General features: G+C 43.5%; 2 protein-coding genes across 2 annotated transcripts; one reads left to right on the top strand and one right to left on the bottom strand.

Moving 5' to 3' along the window:
• Nucleotides 1-883: 883 nt before the first annotated feature.
• TMEM176B (transmembrane protein 176B) lies at nt 884-4,994 on the bottom strand. Its single transcript, XM_020977935.2, has 7 exons — nt 4,811-4,994; nt 3,817-4,035; nt 3,040-3,150; nt 2,625-2,681; nt 2,136-2,357; nt 1,558-1,677; nt 884-1,343 (listed from the first exon to the last, which is right to left on the bottom strand). The coding sequence occupies exons 2-7, from the start codon at nt 4,018-4,020 to the stop codon at nt 1,251-1,253; spliced, it is 807 nt and encodes a 268-aa protein (XP_020833594.1). The 5' UTR covers nt 4,021-4,035; nt 4,811-4,994; the 3' UTR covers nt 884-1,250.
• A 4,935-nt stretch (nt 4,995-9,929) lies between these two features.
• On the top strand, nt 9,930-19,162 carry LOC110201980 (transmembrane protein 176A-like). Its single transcript, XM_020977927.2, has 7 exons — nt 9,930-10,062; nt 11,231-11,455; nt 15,435-15,545; nt 16,234-16,290; nt 16,731-16,940; nt 18,436-18,567; nt 18,964-19,162. The coding sequence occupies exons 2-7, from the start codon at nt 11,240-11,242 to the stop codon at nt 19,042-19,044; spliced, it is 807 nt and encodes a 268-aa protein (XP_020833586.1). The 5' UTR covers nt 9,930-10,062; nt 11,231-11,239; the 3' UTR covers nt 19,045-19,162.
• The last annotated feature ends 2,543 nt before the right edge of the window (nt 19,163-21,705 follow it).

The following is a 21,705-nucleotide window of genomic DNA, read 5'->3' as shown; positions in this document are numbered from 1 at the left end:
ATCCAGTCCTTTTAAAAGAATAATAAATCTGGGGCAGCTAGGTGGTGCAGTGGATAGAGCACCAGCACTGAAGTCAGGAGGACCTGAGTTCAAATCCGGCCTCAGACCAAACACTTGACATGTACTAGCTGTGTGACCCTGGGCAAGTCACTTAACTCCAATTGCCTCAAAAAAAAATTTAAAATTAAAAAGAATAATAAATCTAAAAGATTTCAAAAAGTCAGCCCTAACATGCCTCCCTCCCACCATGAAACAGCCCACTCAAAATAAATACTGCAAGGGAGAGTCCATTGGAAAAGAAAAGAAGTCTTTCCTGATTCATTCCCACCCCCAGCCAAGGATCAGAATTATGAGCTATAGACCAAAAACTATAAAACCCTCCTATAGTTGCCATCACAGCTCAGCTCCCTGCCACTTCAATAGTGCTACCAAATTGTACAATTTGTTGTTGTTGTTCAGTCATGTCTGACTCTTCATGACCCCAGTTGGGGTTTTCTTGGCAAAGATACTGGAATACTTTGCCATTTCCTTCTCCAGCTCATTTCACAAATGAGGAAACTGAAGCAAATGTGGTTAAGTGACTTGCCCAGGGTCACACAGCAAATTTCTGAGGCCAGATTTGAACTCAGGTCTTCCTGCCTCCAGGCCCAGTCCTCTATCCACTGGGCCGTCTAGCTACCCCACTGTCACTGGGTGAAGTCAGTGACTCTCTAGCAGGGTCAGGTTCCTCTCCAGCCTTGTGGGGCTACAAAGACTGGAAATGGTCTTCCCCCAGGGCTTCACACACTGTGGCTATTTCACCTGCTCCAAGGAAACACAGACATCACCCCCTCCTCAAACCCAGAATAGGAAGGTTTAGAGAGAGTTGAAAGAGGCCACCATCTGAAATCAGAGCATTTATTATTTGAAATCAGCCTGAAGACAAGTAACTGATGGGCTTGGGGAGAGCAGGGAAAAGAGTAGATGTAACTCCTTCTCAGGGAGAGAGTCAGAGTAATTGGATAAGGGCAGGCAACGAATGAGGAATGAGGAAGGGAACAGTCAAAGGGGTAAAAAACAGGGAGCATGTGGAAAAAGTCAAAGAAGCAGGGAAGAAGAGGCTGAGCAGAACTGGCAATAAAGGTACAGGGTGTGTGGTAAGGGTGAGGAGGTTGCTCTGTTCTGGCCCAGAGAGCACTTGGAGTGGCCAGGTGCCTCCAGAGACAGCAGGACGCTCCTGAGGGAGGAGTGGGTCTAGGCAGGACAGCAGCTCACAGGTTAATGACGCCAGCGGATTTCTCCTTGCAAGGTGAAGGAGGAAGTGATTCTTCACCTAGCAGCTTCTTTTCAGCCGCTTCTTCAACCTAAGAATAGAAAGAGAGGTTATCTCCCAGGATGTAGCAAAAAGGGAATGGGAAAGGAGAAGAGAGGAAGGACAGGAGAGCAGTTCTCTCAGAGCGAGGGGAAAGGGTATAGCTTCCCAAGAGGACAGGGGACCAGGGCTAGGCATTGGGAAGAGAACTGAACAAGGAGCTAGACTCAGCTGTCTCCCTCCCATGACCCTGCCCCATAATTCACCTGGAATTGAGAGTTCTGGCAGCACAAGTCACAGAGACCCACACCCAGGGAGGCCAGAGACACAAGGAGTATCACGGCACAGATGGCCAGCAGCATGGCCTGGACTCCTTGGAACAAATGCTGAAGAATGAGAAGAGGAAAGGTTTAGCAGGCTGCTATCACCATATTCAGAATGACCACCATCCTTTTCACCATCACGGTAATTCCCATGAGCCACTATTCCCTGAACATTGTGGCTGTCATTAATTTATTCAACCTCACTGTCAGTCATTTATTATCACCCTCAAAAAGTGGCTACATCTGAGGAAAGGGAATTGAGAGAAGAGAACATTCCAGGTTCTTTCCCCAGAAAGTAGGAGTATTTTCACCTCTTGAATCTCTGCCCTTTCTAGTCCCTGGCTGTTTGCAGCCCTAACACCCAGGTATCCGTATAGTCCCTTCAATCCAAGGCTACCCATGTCGAGCTCGGGGCATGCACTCATTTGCCCTCCAGGCAAGGATTGGAGGAGTAAATGATGAAAAGGCCACTTCGAACTCATTTTCTCCTATCCCCCAGCACCCAGGGACTGGGTTCTCACCAAAAGCATGTCCATATTCCTCTTGCACTCTTCAGTCCTCCAATCTCTATAATCATATCTCCTATAATACAAGACAGTCGTGGTTTCCGACCTAGAACGCTCACAGATCGTTCCCACGTTGAAGAAGTGATTAGCGGAATCCTCAAGGCTGTATGAACAGAGGACCAGGGCAGCAAAGGCTGTGGAGATGCTGATCAGGGCCAGCAGGGTAGCAAGACGACCCTAGAGAGGGAAGGAGCAGAGGAGAGCAGACCCCATCTGGTCACTACAGTGTCACAGCGCCCCTTACCCTAATCCCCCTGAGGATACCAGCCAAGTGAGGCCCAGACTTCTCTGGACGCCAGACTCCTCCTCCACCTGAGGACCCAAAGCCAGTGAAAGTAGAACATGGAAGAAAAGGAGGTAAAGAGGGATGAGAAAGGAGGAGCTGGAGTGAGGAGGAAAAAGACAGATGAGCCCAAAAGGAAACAGAACAGCCCTGACTCTTACCCAGCAGCTACTCTGACATTTTTCATAGATGATGGCCCCAGCTCCAGCCACAATGGCCTAAGAAAAATAAAGATTAGAGGAGGCTTCCCATTTCCCTTCCAAGCCCCAGCCCAGATAATAGGAAAGGATCTAGGAAAGGGGGAAGGAAGCCAGTCACATGGCCTGGATCCAAATGCCCCTATTCCATCCTCTCCCATTCCAATCCCTCCCCTCCAACATCTACTACCTTGCCAACAACTCTAAACTAAAAAGAAAATGGGAAGTAAGCTGGCTTTTGCATCACTTGAAAGACCTCCTCTTCCTATGCCCTATATCTGTGTTCTTCCTCTTCTTTTCTCCATGTCCATCAGCCCACTCCTCACTTCCTTAGTTCCCTCAAATACTCCCTTCTCCCCCAAATCCCTTCTCTACTCACCACAGTTCCTGCCCAAAAGGCACAGCCCATGGCCTGCAGGGGAATCCAAGGCCCAAAATACAGGAGTATCCCAAAAGCGCAGCTCAAGACCCCCAGCAATATCAGTGACACCTGTAACATAGCATAGGAACTCAATCCCTGCCCATGACCTCCACAGTCGCAGGGAGCTGCTGACATAGCTGCTACCCGACAAAAACCTCCAGAGACAATCTTGGGGGCAGCTAGGTGGTGCAGTGGATAGAGCACCGGCCCTGGAGTCAGGAGGACCTGAGTTCAAATCCGGCCTTAGACACTTAACACTCATTAGCTGTGTGACTCTGGGCAAGTCACTTAACCCCATTGCCTAGCAAAATACCAAAAAAAAAAAAAAAAAGACAATCTTGACTCCTTACCCCTAAGGCTCCTTCCTCAGATCAGGGGTAAGTCTTTCTCTTAATCTCTAAGGAAAGAAGATTTTACAACCTGTCTCAGTTTCCCCAAGCCACAATTCTTGAAGCCAAGAATTTTTTTTCTCATATGTAACACTAAATCCCTCCACTTTCCTGGATGGGAGACCTTGGACAATGAAAGTTGCCTCCCCTCTTAGTTGTTTCCTGTGTAAAAGAGGAGGGTGTCAGAGATTAGATTGGATAATTAATAAGGTCACTACCATTTCTAAGTTTCTGTGATTCTGGCTTTCTTTCATTTTCTCTTTGCAGCTTCATGGGAATGGAAAGATGTACCTCTCCCCCCAGTTCTTGTCATCTCTTACATGTACCCCTTTGAACCCACTCTTACCCCAAGTGCCAGCTGTGCCTGGAGCCCCCTTTTGCTCTGTTTGAAAGTGTCCTGGGAATAAGTCTTAGATTGCAAGAAGGCGCATCCCGCCTGGAAGAGCTTGGACAGAGCTGACTCCTGGTGGATGTGTATATTGATTTGAGTTGGCTGGGAGTCCACTTCCACAGCCTGCATCCCATCCACCTTTATCATGCTGGTGGACATTTTCTAAGTCTGGACCTGGAAGTAGATTAAACAAAAGGAGAGAGGAAACAAGGCAGCTGCTACTGAGCCTAAGCAATGAAGGATAGTTATAGACCTAGGACAATTCACATGAAACCAGCGCTGGAAATGCACTTAGTGAGCCTGGATTCAAATCCCAGCTCTGCTACTGTATTCACTTTAGGCAAGTTTCAGTTTCATCATCTGTAAAATGAGAGATTCAAACCAGATCACCTCCAGGATTTCTTCTAGCTCAAAATCTATGAATCACCCTCCCCACACACACACACAAAAAATAAACTCTCCCAAAGATAAAAGTGTTCCTTGAATACTTCTTTTCTCCAGGTATTTTCCTTTCCTCAGAGGCTTCATTTGGAGACATGACCTAAGCCTCCCCCTCTCTCTGTTCTTCTCTCACAATACTTGCCCTGCTTCAGCCCCACTGGACATGGCCCTGCCTCAGTACATCTGCCCTTGTGCCCTTCCCCTCCTCTCCTCCATTCCCCTAGTTCCAATCCTTATCTTCCCTTTCCTCCTCCCACATCATTCTTCCTCTGGCTCCCTCTTTCCATTTTAAATGGAAAGGGTAGAGGCCCGGGACTCCCTAAGGTTCATTTCCCACATTGGAGAGGGAAACCCCTCATTCTTCCCTCATCTCCCCTAGTCCTCAACAGCAATGTCAACTCAAAAGCTGGACCCCCAGGGAAGAAAACATACACTCAGACATGGAAAACCAAGGAAACCAGGACACATAACCTATGAAGTTCAAATGGAACAGAGATCATTAGCTTACCTGGTTAGTCGTTTGCCTTAGTAGGCAGAGTAAGATTAGGAGTGATGGGTGAAAGCTGAGCAGGGACAGAGGAACAGGTAAGAATTAGGAAGGAGGCAATAAGGAAAAGAGGCCTAGATCTGCAGGGCTTAACACTAAACTGTTTTCACCACAGCCAGAGAGCCAGGGCCCAACCCTAGAGGAGGAGCCATGGGAGGGCACTGAGCAAGGGGGAAGGGTAAGTCTGGTGATTCCCAACTCCAGATGCAGCCACTGCAGCCGATTGCTTCCCAGCTCTGATGCTTGGGAAATCCCCTGTCTACCCATCCAGAGTCAGAGCTCCAAAAGAAGGGTTGAAGGCAAGGATTAGTAGTTATAAGAGGGCTTGACTTGGTCTCAGAAGACCTACTTTGAATTCCCACTAGCTGTGTTACCTGGGCAATACTGGGCAATAGGCAATACTGGGCAATAGTATATCATCTATAAAGTAAAAATTATAATTATTGCACTATTTTCCCCATTTTTGTTTTTGTTCAGTAGTGTCAGTCACATCCATCTCTTTGTGACCCCATTTGGGATTTTCTTGGCAAAGATACTAGAGTGGTTTGCCATTTCCTTCTCCAGCTCATTTTACAGATGAGGAAAGTGAGGCAAATAGGGTGAGATGACTCGTCCAGGGTCATACAGCTAGTAAGTATCTGAAGCCAAATTGGAACTCAGGTCTTCCTGACTCTAGGCCTGGCTCTCTATCCACTGAGCCTCCTAGCTGGCCTATTTTCCCCATAGGGTTGGAGTAAGGAAAGTACTTTGGAGACGTTAAAAGTCTGTAGAAATGTGAGTTGTTAATATTGTTGTCTCACTAATCATACTATAAGTTCTCCCAATGTAGTGACGATGTCTTCTCCTGTATGCCCTACAGCATCTAACATATAATAATAGCTAATATAGCATTTATAGTCTACCAGGCATGGGGCTAGGCATTTAACAATTATATTCTATCTTCACATAACCTTGCAAAGGACATGCTATTATTATCCCCCATTTTACAGATGAGGTAACTGAGGCAAATAGGGTTAAGTCACTTATTCAGGGTCACACAGCTAGTAAGTGTCTGAGGCTGGATTTGAGTTCAAATCTTCCTGACTTCAGGCCGTGCACCACCAACACAGTGGTGTGCCCTGTAGCCCAGAACCAAGACTCTGTGTCTAAATTTAATCTTTCAGATATATCACAAATTACTCTCTTTGGCTGGTGCCCTTACTCAAAGTTTCTCCTGAGAACATCAGAATGTGGTTCATTTCAACCCCACCTAGAGTTTCCCCTGAGAATATAAGAATATCTAGACCCCTACATTTAAAAAAGTTCAAGAGACATAATTTCTAGGTAATTTAATCATTTTATTAATAATGCCAACATGTGTATTAATAAAAGGATGGCTAGTTAGCCATCTCTCTTTTAGACCAAAGACCATCATGGCAGTGGGCTGTTGGCTCATATGCCCATTGTAAGTGGGGTGTTCCCAGGGTAACAATCAACTGTGATTGGTTAACAATCAATGACAGAGTGAATATTACAATGAGGGGCTGATCCTATTCAAATGACTCTGTTTATGTCATTTACTTCTAAGTTATCCCCAGCCTTGGGCAATCTATTCAAAGAATTTATCCCCAGCCAAAACTGAGTAGCACAATGGCTTCCCTACCTGGGTGGGTTCTAAATCCTATTTCATTATCAGTAATGTCCCTCAAGAGACTGAACTTATGACATTAGGACTTTAGAAAAAGTAAGGGGGGGGGGGACTCTCAATCACCCCAAATCATTGTGTATTAATAATCATTTCTCTCAAAAGGTAAAAAGAGCCCCTCAGTCCTCATGCAAACACTTAGGCTAACAATACCTTCAATACAGGACATACTATAGTTAACCTGATTTTTAAAAAAATTTAACTGAGAAAGATAATTGCCTATCTGAATGAGGGGTAATAGCTTTTGAGTTTGAAAGGGATTTTTGAGTCAACTGTTCATTTTACAGAAGAATAAACTGAAACCAAAAGCGCTTAGTGATGCATAAGGTCACACAGGTAGTAACTGATCAGAATTAGAACTCCGGTCCTTTGATGTGAAATTGTCCTTTTTTTTTTAAACTGCATCAGACATAGAGTTTACTTAATTGATTACTAGCTTGGGTGTGAATAGTATTTCCTACTTTTCATTAAGTTTCATCAAGTTCATCATCATTCTTTTTTCTCAAAAAGCTTTTTCTCATGTGTCCTAGCTATGTCTCTGGATCAGCTAATGGTAGTGTCCACAGTTGGCACCTAGAACAGAATAGACATAAGATTCCCAGCAAAGAAGCTACATACCTAAGGAGAACTTCCAGTAATCAGAAGCTATGTTACCCCTTTGCCACATCTTTTCTCTAAGATTGAACCCACTCTCCCTTGGATTCTGTATGTACCAGTGGAAGAATTTGTCACACATTTTGGTTCTCTTTGTACTACTTTAGGAAATAGCTCTTCCTAAAAGCTACTTAAGGCTAGCTGACTAAAATGATTCTCCCCTGATAACTTTGGAGGAAGCATACCAATGGGGGCTTAAGCCAATAGCATGAGAGAATTACCCCCTGATTCTTAGGGGTACACCTAGAATCCTGAGAGGAAAATATAACCTTGCTCTGGAACCCAAGACTCATCAGTGAGAGCGGGAACTGGGATACGGACCTTTGGAGCTTATATGAGCTACACCACTACTACTAATAACAATAATAATAATAATGACTCCAGAAAGTATGAACAAATAGTAATTTAATGAAACAGATATGTTTATACTTCTACTATTAATTTCAGTAAGACACTACACTTTGATCACAGTTGTCAATCAACACAAGAAAGCATTAACTGAGCCTAGATTCCTCCTGCATAATTCAAGATAGGTAGAAATTCATATATAGTTTTATTATAATTTGCTTTCATGTTAATCATGAGAATCATGCACTTTTTTTTCAAGCTGGAATGGATCTGAAAAATCGTTCTATAGATTTTCTTGTTTCACCTGTGTCTTTTCAGGGGCTGGGCTAAGCACTGAGCCTGTCGGGCAGGGGAACCTGACAGATTGGTGTGGTAATTGGGAGGAGTCTGTTGTGACCACGGGGCACAGGCATAAAACTTGTCAATATGGAACCACAGTTCGTCACAACCAGAAAAGATCAACCAATACTCATAGCATGCTCATCTGCTTGTCCATCAGAGAGAATCCAGTAAGGGGGCAATATCTACAACCCAGAAGGACTTAAACAAAATCCAGATCCAGGTATGAAGTTATGAAGTAACAGGAAGAGAGGAAGAATAGAATTATGTACTGAGTTTGGCTGGCTGAAACATAATCTCCTGACACTGGGAGCCATCCTCTTGGAATGCTAGACTCTGAGGTGGTCAGCCTCCTTGACAACAGAAGGATAAACAGGACCCTAATGAACATATACAGTAATTATTTTCATTGACTTAGTTATTGATATGAGTGTTCCATCTTGATTCTAGACAAGGTCTGAAAGGCAGATCCCTTGCTAAGCCTCTGGGATCCTGAGATCCCAACTCAGAGGTATTCCTCATTCTGTGAGCACCTCAATTGCATGCAAAGAAGAGATCACTCTAAATAGCCAAGCCCCAACTTTGATGGTGAATGTTTAACCTGAGGTCCCAGAAAGTCACAACCACTTCACAGCTAGGCTACCCCAGGGCATGACACACCATAGGGTCAAGAATCCTCAGCCCTCTCCCAAACAAAACATATTCTTTCAACTATAATTCCATCATTAAAAGTTCTGGAATTACATTCTTCAATATTTATCTATATAGCTATCCATCTATATCAGGAGTTATGGAGCCTTTTTGTATGTCATGAACCCCTTTGACAGTATGGTAAAGCCTATGAACCTCCTCTCAGAATAATATTTTTCAATTTCTAAAATAAAATATATAGGATTACAAAGGAAATGCATTATAGTAAAATACAATGAAGGAAGGAAGGAAGGAAGGAAGGAAAGAAGGAAGGAAGGAAGGAAGGAAGGAAGGAAGGAAGGAAGGAAGGAAGGAAGGAAGGAAGGAAGGAAGGAAGGAAGGAAGGAAGGAAGGAAGGAAGGAAGGAAAGAAGGAAGGAAAGACAAAAAACAAATTCACAGAGCCCAGGTTAAGAATCTTTTCTCTGTTTGACGAGAGGGAGAGAGATTTTCATCTGTGAAATGTTTCCTACATAATTTGCATTTTGTTAAATTGGTTTGTAAAGCAGTAAACAGCTAGAGAACAATCATATAATGTTGAAGGTATATAGTGGTATAAGGGAAAGTTGGGACTGTGGTTAACACATCAGCGAGATGGCCCACACTGAAAGTCACAAGTCAGGGCAGCTAGGTGGCACAGTGGATAGAAGTCAGGAGTTCCTGAAGTCAGGAGTACCTGAGTTCAAATTTGGCCTCACACACAACACTTACTAGCTGTGTGACTCTAGGCATGTCACTTAACCCCAATTGCCTCACCAAAAAAAAAAAAAAAGAAAGTCACAAGTCAGTGACATTATCAAACCTGAAAAACAATACCTATGATTTCTAAATGCCACATGTATTGCAAATGTATCCAAACGTGTAACAATGCCACAAATTCCTAGTCCTTTTTTCCTCTCCAGCTAAATCTTCTCACTGTAATCTCATTCCTTCTTTCTTGCAATGATCCAACCTTACACCATACCTACCCACCCCCCACCCCCTTAGTTTTCGTTATTGTTCAGTTGTTTTCAGTCGTGTCCAATTCTTCATGATCCTGTTTGGGGGTTTCTTGGCAGAGATAATGGAGTTTTTTGCAAGCTTGGCAAAAGCCTGGGTATTTTCAGTTCCCACCATTTCTGCTCCCACTTCCCACATGGTCTGCCTCAGGTTCCCAAGGTCTCATTGCTTCCCCAACAGGAAACAGGACTAGCTTGGCCTGGCCATGGCCCTGACGCACTAAGCCTGGAAATCCTCTCTGGTCCCTGCTTCCCAATACACAACCGCAAGCCTTTACCCAGCTCTGGCCCTGCCCTCCCTTCTGCTTTCCAGAATGATGTCACCACAGTTCCTCCCCTCCTAGTCCGGAGTCTAGCTCCTCCCAATTATATTATGATTTTACTTCCCCTCTTCTACTCTTCCAAATGGGCTGTTTCTCTATTGGATTTCTATTTTCTCCACTCCTCTGATCTCTTCAACCCTATTCTCCCTTTCTGGCCAAGGAGGCTGAACTGAACAAGGTAAGAGGAACCCTGCTCCCCAAAATTCAGCTCTCTCACCTTCCCCAGCCCCAGCACAAGATTTCTCAGACATTGCCAACTCTCCAGTCTCTCGTCCTATTCACCCAGAAATCCAATCCTCTCTATATTATTAACCTTCCAGAGTGTTTGCATGGGAGGGAACATGTTACTAGTGAGTATATTTAAGAGAAAGAAGACAGAAGAGTAGGTAAAAGGGATGGGTTCTTTTCCCTATGCCCTATACTAACGTTACCCTTTCCTGTTCCCTGCTTCAAATCAATGATTCTAGAAGTTTGAAGGAATCCTGAACAGCAATTTCAGTGAATAAATGAACAGAAGGCTGCAAAATCTCCCTTTCACCAACTCCCCCCTTCTAGAAAAAGAAAAGACGCAGGTTGTTTATTTGTCTTTATCCCTCAGCAGTGGGGAAATGAGCAGCATAGAAGGGCAGCTCCCACAGTGTGGCCTTTCACCTAGACCAGGAATGGGGGACCTAGAAGGCCACATGTGGCCTTAAGGCCACAGGTTCCCCACCTCTGTCCTAGACCAAGATAGCCAAGATTGTGAGTGGAGAATGTGGAGAGACGCTAGGAGAGATGTAGCAAGAGAAAGGAGAGGCAAAGATTTTCACTGCTCCACCAACAGTGCAGGGGCTTGAGAAGAGTTGGAGCCATTTTGCTAGCACTCTCGCCATTTTGGACCTCAGTATTCTTATCTATAAAATGGGTTTAATAACACCTTCCCTACCTGAGGCTAGAATGAGATAATGGATCTGAAAATACTTTGAAAACCAAGCCCCCATACATATGTTAAAGGTTTATTAGCATTATTGTTATTATTATGAGGAAGGTAAGTCAAGTTTCTCAGGCTTCCAGAGAGCACCAATTTCTGCTTCTGTGGTCTGGTCCCCACCATCTAAACTTCCTCCCCTCTCCTCTGAGTCTGACCTTTTATGTTATACCCTGTCCTCTATGCATATGGGGATCAATGTGTTCAGGTGATTAGGAGAAGTTAATGGAGCTCAAAGGATGCTTCTGCACATTTAAGGTGACCTTCAGGGGAAAACCAAATTCAGAGGTGGGAAGTCAGATCATCCCATTATAAAGGGAGTCAGGTTAAAGGAAACTTTCACCATAAGCCCTGCTCTCTTAATCTCACTTTCTCCTAGGCCTGCAAGATGGTCCCCAATGAGGTGAAGGTGAATGGAGTTAAGATAGATGGGTTGGAAGCAGCTGAAACCTCCCAGCCAGTTCACGTTAATATCCACATCCACCAGGAGTCAGCTTTGCCTGAGCTTCTCAATGCTGGGAAATCCCTGTTGAAATTCTTTGTTAAGCCTGCTGGCACTCTTGAGTTGAGTGCAAGAAAGAGTCGACTACAGTTGGCAACCTGGGTAAGTGAAACAGCTTTCAAGTAGGAGCAAAATTCAACATGAACAAGAGGACTCAATGTCCAGGCAAAGAAAGATATGGCCTTCTTTTCTTCCTTACCAGGAATAAGTGTGTTATTGAAATTCAAGTTGGTACTACTGTTATTTTTCAGCATTTTCTCCTGATGAAGTAAAACATGCACAATTTCTAAAGAGATATACTTTGAAGGAGATTTCATTGGGGTTAAATTTATTCTCTCATGAGCTACATTTCTGTTTTGCTGTCTTTTTCATACTCTGTAACAAGGTGGTAAAACTTTTTCTTTTAAACTGGAGAACATTAAATCACAGAAAACAATCCATCTGAGGCCCCAAGTAAGTAAAAAAAAATAGTTTAGGTCTTGTTTCTTAGATTCAGAAGAGACATTTAATAACTGAGACATTTAGATGAAACTCATCTAAATTTTATATTGAGAATGGGGAACTTAAATGAATGTAATCTCATCAGTTTGGGTCCTCCTTCCTTCAGTGCAGAATACAACCAATTCATGCCTTCTCATCCCAGTCAACTCTTATCCATGACTTCCAATGAATTTGATAAAGGGTATCCAATCAATGTGAGAGGGTTTTCCTTAATTTCTCTTGACATTGGAAAGATACTAAAGGAGCAGACAAGTTATCCATCAGGTGTCTGGCCTCTTACACTTTTACATTCTTCAATGACATCCTCTACTCTACCTCACCATCTTAATTCCTTGTTCATTAAGTGTGGGGCTGGCAGCTAGGTGTTGAAGTGGATAGAGCGCTGGGCCTGGAGTCAGGAAGACCTGAATTCAAATCCAGCCTCAGATACTGTGTGATCCTAAGCAAGTCACTTTACCCTGTTTACCTCAGTTTTCTCATCTGCAAAGTGAGTTGCAGAAGGAAATTGCAAACCACTCAAGTATCTTTGCCAAGAAAACCCCAAATGGGGTCACAAAGAGTCAGATTTACCTGAAACAACTGAACAACAATAACGTATGTGGCAGGCAGCCTACTGACCTTACTATGTACCTACTGACAGAGCTCATAGAGTGATACTCATTTTCAATTCTTTGGAGACTCCAGCTCTCACAGGATCAAGATTACAAAATGAGACTTTTAAGGGCAAAGGGGGAAGGGAATGAGCATTTATTAAGTGCCTACTATGTGCCAAGTACTATGCTAAGCACTTTACAAATATCTCATTTGATCCTACAACAATCTTGAGAGGTAGGTGCTATTCACCATTTTACAGCTGAGGAAACTGAGGCAGACTATAAAGTTAAGTGACTTGCCCAGGGTCATTCTAGATTTGAACTCAGGTCTTCAGGCCCAGTGCTCTATCCACTGTACCACCTAGCTGCCTAGGGACCACAGACTTCTATGACTCACTGCCATAGAAAAATATCTATAGAATGTGGGTGTTTAAAAGATGGGCCTTTGGTTTAGAGAAAAGTGTGGCAGCATTAAAGGGACATTATGATTACTTGAAGACAACTCACAATAAAGAACATAATGGATTCAGCTTTGGATATGTTGATTTTGAGATGCCTGCAAAACATCCTGGTGGGGATGTCAGAAAGTTTGAGGTGTGGTTCCAGAACTCAGGAGAGAGAAGATGGCTGGATATCTAGAACTGGTAGGCAACTACATAGAGATGAAGAGTTGAATTGACAAAAGCAGATAAAAGCACCAAGAACAGAGTTACAGAGAGAAGAGGAAAGGATCTAGATTGGAACCATAGAATACATCCATACACAGATGGTGGAATATGGAAGATGAACATAAACAAAACAAACTCTAAAGATGTACAAAATATCCATAGCCCTTTTTGGAGGTACCAAAGAATGGGAATCCAAAGGGGCTAACCATATATAAAGGTGAGGGTCTGACCAAGCTACATATTCTCTACCACTATTCTGCTCCCCAAGAATAGCAATATGATGGAGTGGAAAATCATTGAGCCATATGCCAGGAAACTAGTCTGTCTGACATTGGACAAGTCATCTAGGACTTCAGGTCCTCTTCTGTAAGATAGACATAATAATGCATGCTATATTTACTTTGTTTAAATCTTACAAAGCCATAAAATAAGATATTAGATAGAAAACTACCCTCAATTAGAAAACTTCTCAAACTTGGGGAAGAGTAGCTTAGCCTTAATGAAAAACAAAATTGATAATGTGACCACTGGGTCATCCTACCAATTTCCAAGCTCCATTCAGGAAGAGGTACTACTGTCTTTAAAGGTTGTTTCTCCTCCCCCTCCCCTTATATATTACACATAATAGGTGCTTAACAGGTTTTTGTTTAATTAAAATGAGTTTAACTTAATTGAATACTAATTCCCCTTTCCCTGGTTTCATTCTGTACCCAACTCTAGTCACAAACGGAATTTCCAGATTAGATTATTACCAATATCCCTCACAAGGAATCAGCTTTATCCAGAGTCCACATATGCTCAATTCACTCCCCAGTGAGTAGGTGGTGACTATCTTCCTCATCTCCATCCCTCAGCCAATATTTTTACACAGGTGATATCAGGTTAAAATTAACATAAGAGCAGGCTTATTATTGTGGTGTAGCTTGAAGTTTGAATACAGTCTGAATCAACAGACCATTAAAGGCACATCTACTTTGCTTCAGCAGCTGAGAAAGAGTGGTACACTGTTATGTGTGTGAGAGAGAGAGAAGCAGGGAGAGGGAGGGAGAGAGAGAGAGACAGACAGACAGAGAGAGAGAGAGAGAGAGAGAGAGAGAGAGAGACAGAGACAGAGAGACAGAGAGACAGAGAGAGAGACAGAGAGACAGAGAGAGAGACAGAGAGCGAGAGAGAGAGAGAGAGAGAGAGAGAGAGAGAGAGAGAGAGAGAGAGCGCGCCTGAAACTTTCTTATCACCAACTATCAGCAGCAGCTGTTTCTACCCACTAGCTGCCTTTCTGGGTTACTGCCCAACCACCATCTACCTGACCAAATGATGGGCACAAGGCATTATCATGACATATTTTAGCAGGATTTGGGTTGACCCTCCTATGTGCATCCTACGTTGGGGAGCCACCCCTTTTCTCAACCTGGTACTGGAGCATTTTCCTTCTTCATTGTTATTTCAGATTCCAGGATAATCAAGGGATATATTCTGATATTTCCCCATTAATCACAAAATTCCAACACCCCTCTCATCAATTAATCAATCAGCTTTGAGCCTTGACTCTAGCTTATTAAGTAAACTAAGGAAGCTTTTTCCACATAAGCTTCTACTCATCTCTCCTTTTATTTATCAAGTGCATAATTTCTTAAGCTTAAATATAAAGGCTATTGGCTATACAATTCATTAACAGTATAGCAAACAATAAAACAAAGAAGAATAATTATTTGCAAAGTATCAGTTGTGAGAAAAATCACAGCCAAAGACTTCTAGGCACCTAGAGGCTAGAGCTGTAACCTCACTACAACTACTGACATCTTCTCAGTTCTGGAAAAGGTCACACCATTCAGTTTTCTCAGGATGCCAATTAAAATCTCTTCTCAAGAATTTTCTTCATGTTTCTTCACGAGATAAGAGTTAAAAACAGTTCTCTCAGGAAAGAAGTTCTCCTAGTCCTTTCTTTTGGTTCTCTCATTTTTTTTTCAAACCACAACAGCTAAAACTCTCTCCAGAATGATAGTTAAACTCTTAGCCTCCCCACAGACTCCTCAAAGAATGAGAGTTAAACTATAACTGTCCAAGATTCTGTTGTTTCTTAAAGTAACAATACCTATAGTCTCCGTGAGAGAAGTTGTTGAAACTGATGTTACATTATAAACAGTTCTGCCTCTCCCTTATAAATTCCTACCTACCCTTACACCTTAGGCAACCACTACCTCAGCACCCATCCAACCTCAGCCCTTCTCTTAGCCTGGCTATTGGAAGCAAGATATTAATTTCTTAAAATGTGAGGTATGTGAAGGTTGATTGTGGGGATGGGATGTCTTTGTCTCACAGACTGCACAGATAATATTGGGAGCCACGAGTGGGGCCCTAGGAGTCTTCTTCTACATTGGCTCCTTCTACCAATTAAGGTATTCTGGAGCTGCTTTCTGGACTGGAGCTGTGGTGAGTACAGTAGGGAGGGAAGAAGGGAGGGAGAAGGGAGACGAATGAATCTCACAGAGGAAGGGCCTAATCATCATTATTAACAACACTTTTTAGTATCTAGAATGTGTCTAGTTCTGTGCTAGATATCGTAAAAGATACAAATAAATAAAAGATACAGTACCTGTCCTCAAGGAGTTTACTATCTAGCTGGGGAAATAGGATATATGCTAGATAATAAGCTACAATAGAGCAGAAACCATGATTTATTCATCTTTGTTTTAATGTTCAATGAGTGTGCTAAATGAACGAATGAAAAGGTAAGCAACAAGTCAAGGAATTGCATAAATAGCATAGACTGTCAGTGCTACAGGAAGGAGAGATCACTGTGGGTTGGGGTGGTCAGGAAAGGCTTCATGTATATAACTTTGAAGAAAAATAGTATTTGGCCCCAAATTTCTTGTAGGGCAGTAAGGCCCACACAGACCTCTTCCATACTTATCAAATGTCATGGCAGGCTAAGCTTTTTCTTTATGTAGAACAGAAGCCAAACCCCACATTCAATAGCCCTCTTGTGGCAAGTTGTATACACGGGGCAGGAAGAGGAGAGGGAGAAATTGGGGAGGGGGAAAGGAGGTAGTTCAAGAAGAGTTATGGTAGAAGATGATAGAAGGGAAATTTGGTTTTTATACCACCTTATCCTCTCCAGGCTATTTCAGCTGGAGTTGTTGCCATCATTCAAGAGAAGTGGAGAGGTACGTGGTGGGTAAGTACAATGAGAGGTATGATGAGCAAACTGTCTGTGCTACTCTAGGCTCATCTGTTCCACTCTTGGCTTGGTACCCTTCCCCATACTCCTAGTCAAAGGTGAGCCTTAAGCTGTCCCATGCCCTCTTCATAGATCATCTTCACAAACCTTTGCCTATGACTTGCAGAGACCTTGGTGAGCTATAAAAATAGGAAGAAAAAAACTAAGCCAGGGTGGAGAAACTGTGGCCTTCTAGATCCCTGAATGTGGCCTCTTGACTGAGTCCAAGTTTTACGCAACAAATCTTTTTTATTAAGGGGATTTGTTATGTGTAAAGTTTGGATTCAAAGGGCTGCACTTGAGGACCTAGAGAGCCACATGTGGCCTTGAGGCCACAGGTTCCCCACCCCTAGGCAAAGCCCTAAGCAGGGATGTCCCCTGTCTTCTCTCATCCACAGAGCTTCCTGAAAAACCTATTCATTCTGGCAACTATTTCTACTTCCATTGCTGCCATTGCTATCTGTGCTCAAGAGCTACAACACTCATTCTACTACATTGAGAGTGTATGTGATAAAGAAAGCTTTTGGCCCACTCGGGCCTATAACACTCCAGAACCACAGGAAGCCTGGAAGAAAAGCCAGTGCTTGGATTACATGAACATGTTGCGGGTGAGCATGCATTTTTAGTATGATGGGAGGAATGAGGAAGGATGATGGATAATCAGAACTATAGCTAGACCATGGGAGCCTAAGCTTTGTTCCAGGATGAGAAGTTGCACAGGGATGGGGAATTTACCCCCAGGACAAATTTAAAGGGCCATTGCCAAGCAATTTTTATCTTTCTAAAAAGAAATCTGTGACAAGACCTAGGTCATACGGGAACCTGATGGTGGAGTACGAAGAGTGCTATGGATAGAGTGCTGGTTCAGGATGGTAAGAGTGGAGGGCAGGTTGAAGTCTCCTGCTGGAAAGAAGCTTGATCTTTTCATGAGAGTTCTTGAGCAGGAACCTAAGCTCTGGCCCAGCCTAGGTACAGGGAGAAGTACCTGGTGCCAGTCCACTTCCCCTCAGTATAAATGGTCAAGAGCACATTCCTCATAACAACCCTGTGAGATAGGTGGTGCAAATACTTTTATCCTCATTTTACAGATGAGGAAACTGAGGCTCAGAGAGGTGAGGAGACTTGCCCAGGATCACACAGCTAGTAAGTAAAAAGTCAGGATAATACATAATCAGTCATTCTTCAAAGCAGCTATGTAAAATAGGAAGGGCATCAAATAAGGGAGCTTTAGAACTGGAAGGAAGCTTATCACCTTCCATGTCACAGGTCAGTAAACTGCTGTCCTGAGGGGAAAGTAAAGTGATTTGCCCAAAGTTACATAGCTAGTTAACAGCAGAACCAAAACTGAAGTCTCGGAATCTCTGCATCCAATGTTCCTTCCATCATACCATACTGTTGACAGTGGTGATAGGGCAAAGTGGACGGGCACCATATTTGTAGAAATGATGAAACCAGTGAGAATGGAGACAGATTAAGAAAGCATAGTGGCACTGTGTGGGACAGAGACCACCTACCCAAATTAAAAACCAGAGTCTTGACAAAAGTTTGCAAAAAGGAGGAATCTCTTTATTGACTTTCTCGAGCGCTGCCGTGCTGCCTAAGCTGCTCCAAGAGTGCGGGTGCTCTTTGTTTAAGGCAAGATTACATAGACCCTAACGCAGCAGCCCACCCTAACCCCCTTCCCATCGGCTCATTGGCTGAGCCTCAGGTGTACAATCTATTCGTGTAAAAACTACCCCAGTAACAGAGAGAACAAAGTGGTATAGAAATTGTGTTAGCGTGTTCCCCTTTTCAGGGCCTCACAGTTTCAACAGCCTTTTACCCAAGGTCATATAACTAGCTAGAGGATGAGATAGACAGGATACTCATGGCTCAGGAATTTCTGCCAACACTATCTAAGAGTAGGGGAGGGAGAAGGCTAGGGGAGGGGGTCCTTATATTCTGAGGGGTCTTCACTTAGTGTTGGTACACATGTACCACTCAAAAGCAACAATACCAGAACCATTGACAAGAATTAATGACCCTTTGAGGAGGCTTCACTTCTGAGAGATCATCTCTCACAGCACTAACAGAGTTAGAACCACCTCTGCACTCTATCACCAGAGCCTGAGTAAAGGAATTACGATCATGGCACTACTAGTCTGGATCACACTGCTGGTGGTGACACTGGTTCCTACAGGGTTTACCCTGGTGTACCTATGCTTCTGCTGCCAGAGCAACGTGCTACCTGAAGAGGTAAGATCCCAGGGTGGGGGCCCAAGGAGTGGGAGGATAGCAGCAGTAGAAGGGAAAATTCTGAGGAGGGACACAGCCCATCTAAACTCACATTCAAACTATGTTCATCAGATGAGTGGGAGCAGGGTTTTCTCTTCATTACCTCGTTCTAGAGATGCTCTGTTAATTAGTCTGGACCCTAGTTAAGCATCAGTCCGAAGGATCAGAGGAGGGAGTGAGGAATTGCATATCCCAATGCCATCCTAAATATTTGGGTTCACTCTGGGTGCAGTGGCAGGGGGTTGTTTGGATCTGGAGAACCCTAGAACCAGGCTTACTTGTAGACAAAGAACCTTCCCCTTAGACCTCCCCCTATATGGTTCTAACCTCTAACCTTCTTGTCTCCTCTGCATTCAGGATGTAGATGAGAAGAAACCACTTCATGGAGAGTTGAACGTTGCATCCCCTGCCATGGTGGCAGGGTCCTGTGAAGCTTGAACCTCAGCTGAGCTAGCTGGTTCTGAAATAACCTATTATTCCTCTTTATACATACATATATCCTGATGTCACTGCTCAGTCCCACTCCAAACAATAATAAAGTGAGCTCTTCCCACAATTTCTTCCCATCCTGCCTCTTCCCACAATTTCTGGGAGTTCCCTGCTTATCCTCCTTACTTCGCCAAAAATCTGATAATGAAACAATGACTGCAGCCCTGGGTCCTTCCTTCTTCCCCAGCCCCTTTCTTTTCCCCTGCCCTCTTGTTTCCTCCAAAGGACTTTTCCAAACTCTGAAGGGAGGTGGAATTAGACCCAAAGGAATGGAAGGGCCCCAACCCCTTGAAACTTCTCAAGTGTTTATGGAGAAGGAAGGACCACAGAGCTGTAAATAATGCGTTAGAAGAGTCTAGGGCTCTGGCTAGGGGTGGAGAATGTTACCATTAAGTGAGAGCAATAACACAGCTGATTATAGCTACAACTGAGGCCAAGGAGATAGTTGAGGGAATAACCTAGCAAGTTTTTTGGAAGGGTAGAGAGCAGTTAGTCAAGCAAAAGTATACCAGGGAAGGAACTGGACTTGGAAATGAGCCTTGCTCTTTTTTCCTGCCCCTTCATCCTTAACCTCCTCCTCAACCATACCACACCACCAAAACCTTTTGCCTCCCACCCACACAGCCATCTAAGTTGTAAATGTTCTGGGACCTAGCCAAAAAAAAAAAATCTTCATCCTCAGAATAAATCAGACTCAAGGGAGATTCCCCCACCCACTAAGATTCCCTTAGCACATTTGTCTAGACAGAACAGTTCAGAATGGATTAACCCTTACCATAACACTCAGCCCCACTACCCAAGGCAGTGACTTCTTCAGTATATGCAAAGTGAGCCACAGGATGGGGTTAGTAAGAGACAAAACAGGAATAAAGGAGGAACTACTTGGTGTTGCACTGAAGCTGACTTAACCTGTCTTCTTTGAGTCATCATATTTTTCAGAGCCGGACAATTAGTGTGTCCCTGAGGATCCCACCATCTACAAGACAGGCACCAGTCAGTCTGCACCAGATTGTTGATGTTGATAAACTGTTGATGCAGCTGGCACCCTTCCAGTTAAGCAGAGCCCCCTTCCTCCATGGTCCCATGTTCCCAAGCCCTCCTGCTCCCTCTTGCTCCTCCTCCCATGCCACTCCCATTTGGGAAGGGATTGCCCTCCATTCCTTCCATGAGACTTTCCCTTCTTTGTAACTCATAATATTCAAGTTGCTGTCTAGATTGCAAACTCCTTCAAACTTGGCATGTGCATGGGCCTTTCTCTTGTAATAAATTACTGCCCATATTTTATGAAGTGATTTTTGGTTAACATTGGTGTAATTACAAACAGCACTGAATGTAGAGTTAGGAATCTGTGCTCCAGTATTGACTCTTCCACTTACTACCTATATGACTTTGAACAAGTCACCTGCAGTCTAGGCTCCAGCTCTTCTGTAAAGTAAGAGGGTTGGACCAGGTCAACTCTAAAATACCTTTGTACTGTAGATCACGTGATCTCCTTCCCTTTCTCCTCTTCCCCAAGTACAGAACCTTTTGCCAAGAAGAGTGGTCCCTTTCTGCCATTATACTCAAACTCTATTGTTAGTGCCCCAAAGGGATAGATCTGGTCCACTAGGATGAGCAGTGAATAGAGTGCTGGGCCTGGAGTCAGGAAAACTAATATTCCTGAGTTCGAATCTAGCCTCACACACTTTCTATCTGTGTGACCCTTGACAAGTCATTTAACTTTGCCTCAGTTCCCTCATTTGTAAAATTAGCTGAAGAAGGAAATAGCAATCCACTCCAGTATCTTTGCCAAGAAAACCCCAAATGGGGTCACAAAGAGTTGGACACAAGTGAAATGACTGAGCAACAAAAAAAAAAAAAGGGATAGACCTGAGAAGGACTTGGGTTCTACGGAGGAGAAAAGGAGATTTTCAATCCAGGCTATCCTGAAGGATGAGGGCTATCCCTGGGCAAAGCTGTGGAAGCCAGCAATGGAATCATTAATATGGAATAATGAACACATTTGTGTATTTGCTTTCAAGAATCCAGGGCTGCCACCAGGCACTTCAACAGGACCCCCACCTTCTGCACTTGCCTCTCACACTCCCAGGGTCCAACTTTCTGCTGTAAGTGGGTGGTAATGAATTAACCTATGCAACAAAACAAATGCATTTCAAATAAAAACATAACGTAAGTACCTACTATTTGCTTAGCTATGGAATACAAAAACAGAAATGATATAATCCATAACCTTAAGGGAGGAGATGCTAGTGGTAGGGCCTGACCATGTACATTAAATGTGACATGATTTGCATGGGATCTACTGTTACATGTGCTACCTAGTGCAATGAAAACACTAATTAGACTTATACCTCTCAATGCATGTAATTAATCTTTATAGTCAGAATATGCAAATGGTATAAACATCATCTTCTAAGAACAAAGTCGCGACCTGAGTCATACCAGTTCCGTTAAGATCCTTGTATGCTGGACTCACAAGGTTCCCTCTCTTTCCAACCAAAAACTATGTCTCCCTCCTAGGTAGTCATCTGGTAAGTCTCCACCAATCAGTGCTGCCCTCAAATGATCATGGGCTGCTCAAGTCTCCAGTGGGAAGAAGTAAGGAATGCA

Source organism: Phascolarctos cinereus, unplaced genomic scaffold (genome assembly GCF_003287225.1).
Source record: "Phascolarctos cinereus isolate Bilbo 61053 unplaced genomic scaffold, phaCin_HiC Scaffold_1;HRSCAF=81, whole genome shotgun sequence".
NCBI lineage: Eukaryota > Metazoa > Chordata > Mammalia > Diprotodontia > Phascolarctidae > Phascolarctos > Phascolarctos cinereus.
The sequence above is the reverse complement of the archived record's forward strand: the minus strand, read 5'-3'. Positions and strand labels throughout refer to the sequence as shown.

What these genes read in the sequence shown, in the direction of transcription:
- TMEM176B (XM_020977935.2), bottom strand. Translation starts at nt 4,020, where the DNA reads ATGTCCACCAGCATGATAAAGGTGGATGGGATGCAGGCTGTGGAAGTG. An exon ending in AGGCACAGCTGGCACTTGGG is followed by an intron (nt 3,151 to 3,816) that starts GTAAGAGTGGGT and finishes GCTATGTTACAG; the next exon opens with GTGTCACTGATATTGCTGGG. An exon ending in GCCAGAACTCTCAATTCCAG is followed by an intron (nt 1,344 to 1,557) that starts GTGAATTATGGG and finishes TTCTATTCTTAG; the next exon opens with GTTGAAGAAGCGGCTGAAAA.
- LOC110201980 (XM_020977927.2), top strand. Translation starts at nt 11,240, where the DNA reads ATGGTCCCCAATGAGGTGAAGGTGAATGGAGTTAAGATAGATGGGTTG. An exon ending in AGTGGAGAGGTACGTGGTGG is followed by an intron (nt 16,291 to 16,730) that starts GTAAGTACAATG and finishes TCTCATCCACAG; the next exon opens with AGCTTCCTGAAAAACCTATT. An exon ending in ATTACATGAACATGTTGCGG is followed by an intron (nt 16,941 to 18,435) that starts GTGAGCATGCAT and finishes CTCTATCACCAG; the next exon opens with AGCCTGAGTAAAGGAATTAC.